Here is an 8,407-nt window from a genome sequence, read left to right as displayed (position 1 = left end):
AGATAAGCTCATTTACCTGAAACCTGTGACAGCTGCCCCTTTAATACTAATTCAGGTGTTGTGTTTGGGATTGTCTCACCTTATAAAAGCCATCAGTTACTTGGCAGTTGAGCATTAACCCAGGAAAAAAAAACACATGTTCATTTTAGCTATGATGTGTAAGCAGGTGCCAGGTTCTCAAGAAAAACAGTTGTTAGTGTAGGACTTGCAGTGAAATGGGGTCCCTTGGCGATGGGCTGCAAGCTTAAATGCATTGATCAATTCATGAACTAAAACCCCATTATTTATTTATTGATTATTTGAATGTTAAGGTGAGTCAGTTTGTTGTAGTGAGTGCTGGGCTCCCTGTGTTTGTATTTACTAGAGTGTGTGGTCACAGGCCACCGCACCCCACCCTGGGATGTGGGTGCTGTTTGCACCCCATTCCTAGGAATGGCGAGTGTGTTGGTACTTTTCTATCTATATATTAGGGTTGATTTTTAATTAACCTCTGTTACTGTGATCATAGCTTTCTCATGCACCCTAGATAAGCTCATTTACCTGAAACCTGTGACAGCTGCCCCTTTAATACTAATTCAGGTGTTGTGTTTGGGATTGTCTCACCTTATAAAAGCCATCAGTTACTTGGCAGTTGAGCATTAACCCAGGAAAAAAAACACATGTTCATTTTAGCTATGATGTGTAAGCAGGTGCCAGGTTCTCAAGAAAAACAGTTGTTAGTGTAGGACTTGCAGTGAAATGGGGTCCCTTGGCGATGGGCTGCAAGCTTAAATGCATTGATCAATTCATGAACTAAAACCCCATTATTTATTTATTGATTATTTGAATGTTAAGGTGAGTCAGTTTGTTGTAGTGAGTGCTGGGCTCCCTGTGTTTGTATATATATATATATATATGTATGATTTTATGGTACTTGTTTCCTAGCACGGCCACAATCGCGGGCATCGGGTGTCATTTTTAGTGGTATACGACGCGACCGACGCGATGCCCCCGATTTTCCCATTGAAATGCATTGAAAACAGTCAAAATCGGGTCGGTCGCGTCGTATGCGGCTAAAAAAGGCTTAAATGGTCCAGACGCGATGCCCGCGATTTCCCCATAGGGAACAATGTTAAATGCCTCAATTTAGCCGTGATGCCCCCGATTTCCCATAGGAAACAATGTTAAATGGGTCAATTTACCCAAATCATCATAGGGAACAATGGTAAATGGCCCAGAAACCCCCCAAAACACCCCTGAACAGTGAAATGTCCCCCCAAAAGTATTTTACGCCACCCCACGATCAATGTGAACCCGAAGCGTGGCGAGCGCAGTGAGCCCGCGAGGGGCGGCGGTATGCGTCCTCCGACCTTTTCATACCCCCACTATCCACGTCGGCGCGGAGTTGAGAATAGAATAGTGTGGCGAGCGCAGCGAGCCACCGAGCCCGAAGCGTGGCGAGCGCAGCGTGCCCCGCGAGGGGACGCGGATACCTTCACAGGTAAACGCTTCCCTTCGCGGGCTTCACAGGTATCCGCGTCCCCTCGCGGGGCTCGCTGCGCTCGCCACGCTTCGGGCTCGGTGGCTCGCTGCACTCGCCACACTATTCTATTCTCAACTCCACGCCGACGTGGATAGTGGGGGTATGAAAAGGTCGGAGGACGCGTACCGCCGCCCCTCGCGGGCTCGCTGCGCTCGCCACGCTTCGGGTTCACGTTGATCGTGGGGTGGCGTAAAATACTTTTGGGGGGACATTTCACTGTTCAGGGGTGTTTTGGGGGGTTTCTGGGCCATTTACCATTGTTCCCTATGATGATTTGGGTAAATTGACCCATTTAACATTGTTTCCTATGGGAAATCGGGGGCATCGCGGCTAAATTGAGGCATTTAACATTGTTCCCTATGGGGAAATCGCGGGCATCGCGTCGCGGCCATCGCACCCGATTTTTTAGTGCATGCGATGGCCGCGATGCCCCCGATTTTTCCTCACGATGCCCACGATCATGATCTTTGTGGCCGTGCTAGGAAACAAGTACCGATTTTATTGTTGTTTTATTGAGATTTTATTATGAAAAAGCTGTATTGGTTCACTTGCCTAAGAGGCGGAGAAAACTGCTGAAGCTGCACACAACACAGGAAATACTGTGTTTGGAAAGCGCCAGATATGTAGGTTTATCCGGCATGTTTTGTGTTTGAGTGTATATTTGGTGGAGGGTTCTGGACACCTCTTTTGAAGGAAACCTGCCAGGCCGCTTTAGATGTGCACGGAGTGGATTCTTTTAAACCATTTTCCCAGATTTCATATGACTCAGTCACTAACATGGGTAAAAAATGCAAAAGACAGAATTACAGACCAAGTGACCCACATCATTCCTTGCTCCACATACCATATCAATATGCCTAATTTGTGACTTTATTATATTTGATGCAAAATATTTGGTTTAATCTCATGTGTTTAGTAAAGCGTAAGTGACTGTGCAAGCAGATACAATATAAATAAAATGCAATAGAAAAGAAAAAAGTGCCAACACTGCACATATTGGGTTTTACTATGTAGGGTCAAGCATCCTGTGCCATATATTGCAAAAATACTAGACAAAGGAGTTCATATCTGTACCTGGAGATAGAGCCTAACCAAATTGTCAGAGGAATACAAAATATGACAGTACATCTGTAAAGTATATAATAAAGTAATCTGAGGAGGAACCAAGCTGTGGATTGAAATATGGAATCAGTGTCATCCACCGCCTGTGTCCCTGGGATATGTCAATACCCATACTGAACTAAAAGTCAATGAAATCACAGATGGCTTGATTCAATACAGAACAGTGTATAACAGAACTGTACAATTTGTGAAAAGAAAGTACAGGTAACCCTGTAACACAACTGATGGCCAAAGAAAAAGTGGAGAAATATAAGACACCTGAAGAGATCCAGTCAGACAATGGAACACACTCCATTGGGAAGCAAGTCACAGATGGGCAGCTGAGCAGGGGCTGTGCTGGATTTACCATATTCTCTATTATACACAATTTGATATGTTGATTGAACATATGAATGAGCTTCTGAAGGACCAGGAAGGAACAACCATGTATAATTTAAGGTGCTGAAGTAATTTGGTTTAGAATACAGTATGTTTTCTGAAGGGCAGATCATTAGGAGGTCCCCAATACCCATACAATAGGTTGCTTATACCTGGTGGAAAAATATGGGTGCTCCATGCAGGTCAGCAAACCAAGAAGCTGAAGGGAGAAATTGTGGGACAAGGAATATGGCAGACATATAGGGGAGAATTTAATAAAATCAGAGATTCAGAAAGTGATAGATTTGGTAAGAAATCTCCAGGTTTTTTTAAGCGGCAATCATTTACACTGCAAACCCAGTTTTATTTGGAAGTGTAAATGATTGCCGCTTTAAAAAAAACCTAGAGATTTCTTAACAAATCTCTCACTTTCTGAATCTCTCATCCTATTAAATTCACCCATGATGCCTTATTAGATGATGATGCTCACCCCATTCTTTTTTCCATCCCACAGGTTGTACCTCTAGTCCACATGATGAGTTGGTGTGAATTGATGGGCTCTGTTGCGGGAATGATAATCATGGTGGCTGGCTTTATCTGTGCAACATAGATGATCATTATTTCAGTTAACAATGACAATTTGAATTTGACTGAACCAATACAAAGACTGGTACTTATATGTTAGTTGGGTGCCCACTATAGTAAGTACGCTCATACCCCCACTATCCATGTCGGCATGGAGCTGGCTTTATATAGTGTGGCGAGCGCAGCGAGCCCGAAGCGTGGCGAGTGGAAGCGTAAAACTAAGCAAAGAGCTTAGTAGGCGCCCAACTAACATATAAGTGCCCAAAGGCTCAACAAAGTCTTGCACTATTTTATGCACAAATAATGGGACAACAGACTATTGAAGATGCATTAATAGTAAGATTGAAGTAATTCCTCTGGTGTATGCACAATGCACCTTAGATAATACAACTGCCACATAAAAGCCAAGGATGGTTTGTCACAGTTATACAAAATGGTGTCTTTGACGGGAAAATTAGGGCTAAATAATTAAATTACCAATTGATTTTTAAGGTGTTTTTCACTATGAAGTGTGTTTCACGAGAAAGGGTGAAGATCATGGACTAGCTAAATGACCAAACCAGAGAAGTGTTTTTAGCTCTTTGCTTCTTAATCCTGTGTCAATATTTTTCACCTTGTGTTTATAATCTATATAATTATTGTTACAAATTTTATTTGGATGTTATTGTAAACTCATAATTGAGACCACAGTGCCCCCTACTGTAATCCATGTTCTATTACTTATTCTCATGATCGAGGCAACAGTGCCCTCTGCTGTCTGTTAGTATTTATGTATATTTTCTAAATTAAACTTTGCACTTTTCAAGGAGATTTATCCCAGGGAGCAGGGCATATAAGCTGCAGTTTGTAAATGTAAAACCTGTGCCCACATGACATAGTTGACCTGATTTGATAACCCTGATTCCAGACATGGATGAATGTGTTGGGCTCTCTGGGATAAACAGACTGAATATTTTGCTGACACTTAATTCGAGATAAGTATCTTAATTTTCTCAATAAAACGTATTTGTTGAGTCTAGTGTCTCCTTCCATTATTACTTTGTATCCATTTGAACTTTGTTTCCACTGGGAACATCAATGCACCATTACAGCAGTACAATCAAATAGTCCACTCTAAATGGTACTAAACAAATTGTCAGGTTAATGATGAAAACCCACTAGTTCAGATCATGTATACAGAGGATAAAGGCAAGACTCTACACCCCAAGCCCTTACAGGGGGTGACTCCAATATGCTGCCTCCTTCTCAGTGACAGGGTGCTTCCCTAATTATGTGAGAGAACACCTGTTAGGAGTACCTATGTCAATGCATTTATTATCTCGGACAGTACTATATAGTAGGTCACTCCGTCAGTTAGCCCATCAGTCATTTTGATGTCATAACTCTTCCAAATGTTAAGAGCTTCCTGTTATATAGAAAGGGTGGTGATAGTTAGAGGAGAGACAGAAGCATTGCAGCAAGGACTGCCCAGAACTACTTAAATAGGAGCTAGTGCGAGCATGCACCCAACTACCATTCACTTACAGTAAATGGGACACTGTTGCGATGATATAAGCAACAAAGCTGTAGCGGACACATCTGTACTACTGGACACAAGTCAGTTTGTTTTGTCTTGTGGATATCATTCAAATAGACTGAATATGTTCTTTATCTGATCAACAGCAGATTAACAGACTTCAAATTTACTAGGTACATTACAACTACAACATCATCATCATCACACATGAAATCGCAATATTTGAATTCTAAGAAATAGTTCTAATAATAAAGAAAATGTTATTTTAGTTCACATGCTTTTGGCAATTTAAAAATAAAGACAATAATTATTGAAACATTGTAGTTAAACAACCTTATATGAAATAAACATTTCCTCGAGCGACAGCAGTAAACCTTTACCTTTCATTCACTGTTGTGTAGAGGGTAAGTTTAGTAAATGCTACTGTATCTCTATGGTGCCATGAGCTTTCCACAATACCTTATACAGTATGTGTAACACATAGCAAATGCCACAACAACAGAAAATTACAGACAATAACATACTCTAACTTACATACAGTATAATCATATTTACAAAATGACAGAGCTCAAATACTGTAGAATAACATGGAAAATAGAGAGGATAAGTGGCATTACTCAATAGAACTACTGTATCTATACAGAAGATGGGTAGCAACAAAAAGGGAGAGAGAAGAGATGCGGAATGATACTTGACAATTAGGAGGTACAGTACTGTATATGGAAAACTTCAATCATAAGGTTAGTTTTGATAGCACATTTAAAGACTGGGGATGGAGATAATATGATCGTGTATTGGAAGCCATTCCATAAAACAGAAGAAACATGGTAGACATTCTGAAGAAGAGAGTAGGAGAGGTTGTAATAGTTTAAGCTTCACAGTTGGCAGAAATGTAACATATTGAAGAGGTCTAGTGATCCAGTACAGTAGCAGGTATCGTAAAGTTTGTAGCTGTTCAAATAAAGTTGGTATGGTGCAGGTTAATAGAGAATTAGCAACGAGTCAGTTGTGAGGAACAGTTGAAGTAATAGTAAAGTTCATGTTGAAAATGTGAACAAGGTATTAAGAGCATTTTGCAAGGCAGGAGTAGTAGAGCAATTGGTTTATAAAGAATTAAGGTCAATTTAGGATTGGAAGGTTGTGGTGGGAGCAGGTTAAATGAAATATAATGGTTGGGACAGAAGGGCATTAGGTAAAATTAGAAGCAACTTAGCAGGGTGGAGTGCCCAGGGAAAAAGACTTGGTATATTTACTAAAAGTTGTGTTTGGTTTGGTTGATGTTTATATATATTTTTTTTTAATTTTAATTTACATTTTTTTTATCAATGGTGATCATCAAAAAAAAAAAACTACCAACATCAACCAAAATTGACCTTTAGTATACATGGACTCAGATAACCGTTTCTTAAGAGGAGAATTTAAAAAATCCATGCGATTTTTTTTAATGGTTGCAATGTGCATTGCTTGTGTTTTGTTCTTTTCTTTGGAAGTAGTAAATAAACAAATTAAACAATTTACCCCCCCAAAAATGCAAAGATTATATTGAAAGGAATAATGCACAAAGGCATCAGGATTGTAATGATTGTGGGGGATATTTATTAGGATGAGAGATTCAGAAAGTAAGAAATTTGGTAAGAAATCTCCAGGTTTTTTTTAAAAGCGGCAATCATTTACACTTCAAAATCAAACTAGTTTTGCAATGATTTTGATTGCTGCTTTAAAAAAAAACCCTGGAGATTTCTTACCAAATCTCTCACTTTCTGAATCTCTCATCCTATTAAATTTCACCCTATATTTCCACCTCAAAGAGGCCCCTACACATGTGAAGTATTGGGGAAAGTCCCTGATCCCCTGACCATCGCGCCGGGGAATTGGAGATATTAAGCATGCAGAAAAGTCCAGTTTCTCCGATCCCAGTGGGCATTGCAGAATATGTACTTTTTAACATGCTAAATATCGACGATCCCTTAACCCATCACCGATCATCACTGCCCTCCAATCAGCACACGCAGTTTGGCAGAACAACAGAGATAGCTGGTCACAGAGATTGAGCCTGCAGATGTATAGACCCCTTAAACTAAAGTCCTAGTCTTCCATAGTAGTTTTTTACTTTATCTGCAATGTACATTTATGTAAATATGCCTTTGTATGAAGTTAACTTTGAGCCCGCGGGTGAAGCTGTCTGAATAATTTTCTGAAAGAATTCTTTACTTCTCTATTCCTAAAAGTATAAATAAAAGGATTCAGCATTGGTATAAAAACAGTATATGCCAGAGCAAGGAATTTATCATAGTTACTGCCTTTCGGTCTGACATACACAATGATAGCTGTGCCATAGAATAGGCAGGCTACAATGAGATGAGATGAGCATGTGGAGAAAGCTTTCTTCTTACCTTCATTGCTTTTAATCTTTAACACAATCCTTATGATATGAAAGTAGAATCCAATAATAGTTAAAAAAGGCAGAACTGTTGCAAATACAGCCACTAAACTTGTGACTAAATTACTGATAAATTGGTCTGAACATGACAAATTCTGCAGTGGAGCCAGGTCACAGAAGAAGTGATCAAGTTCATTCGGGCCACAAAAGTCTAAAAGAACTGTAAAAATTGTAGGGATAAAAGCCAAAGTAAAACCAACCAACCATGGAAGGGCTGCCAATTTGGAACATAAATTACTATTCATAATTACAGAATACCGTAATGGATTATTTAGCGCTAGAAAACGATCAAAGACCATCAATGTAAGTAGGTAACATTCAGTCACCCCTAATGCATTGAAGGCGTACATCTGTGTAAAGCATTCTAAAGTTGATATTGTCCTCTTAGCCTGAATGAGGATAGCTAAGAGTTTTGGACCAGTAACCGAGACAAACATTACGTCCAAAACAGAAAATATACCAATGAAAAAGTACATTGGGTTATGAAGACAAGGTTCTGTTGTAATTAAAACCATTATAGTAATGTTTCCAATGAAACATACAATGTTTGCCAATAAAACCGCACAAGAAAGTACATTCTGGAACTTGTAGCTATTCGGAAACCCCAAAAGAATAAATTCACTCACTGTGGATTTGTTTGCAGTCTGCATTTTCAATTAGAAATATCCTACAACAAAATGAGTAATTATTGTCAGCTCCTAAATAATGTACAATGTTAGTTTTGCTTATATAATTACATGAAATAGATATTAACTTCCGTGTGGCGCTTACTGTGGTATTCAACTTTAGTGACACAATATAACCTTCACCCAGATATAATCACAATACTAAACAACAAATAGGTCACACTAAGCAAGGCCACACA

At 39.6% G+C, this 8,407-nt stretch overlaps 1 protein-coding gene across 1 annotated transcript; it reads right to left on the bottom strand.

Annotated features, from left to right (window-relative positions):
• Positions 1-7,256: 7,256 nt before the first annotated feature.
• Positions 7,257-8,192, bottom strand: LOC146049569 (olfactory receptor 2G3-like). Its single transcript, XM_083166094.1, has one exon. The coding sequence runs from the start codon at positions 8,190-8,192 to the stop codon at positions 7,257-7,259; it is 936 nt and encodes a 311-aa protein (XP_083022220.1).
• Positions 8,193-8,407: the final 215 nt, after the last annotated feature.

This window comes from Crinia signifera, chromosome 12 (genome assembly GCF_055691185.1).
Source record: "Crinia signifera chromosome 12, ASM5569118v1, whole genome shotgun sequence".
NCBI lineage: Eukaryota > Metazoa > Chordata > Amphibia > Anura > Myobatrachidae > Crinia > Crinia signifera.
Note: the sequence above shows the minus strand (reverse complement) of the source record. Positions and strands in the feature narration are given on the sequence as shown.

Bases quoted from the DNA above. Each gene is read 5' to 3' on its own strand.
- LOC146049569 (XM_083166094.1), bottom strand. From the start codon at position 8,192: ATGCAGACTGCAAACAAATCCACAGTGAGTGAATTTATTCTTTTGGGG.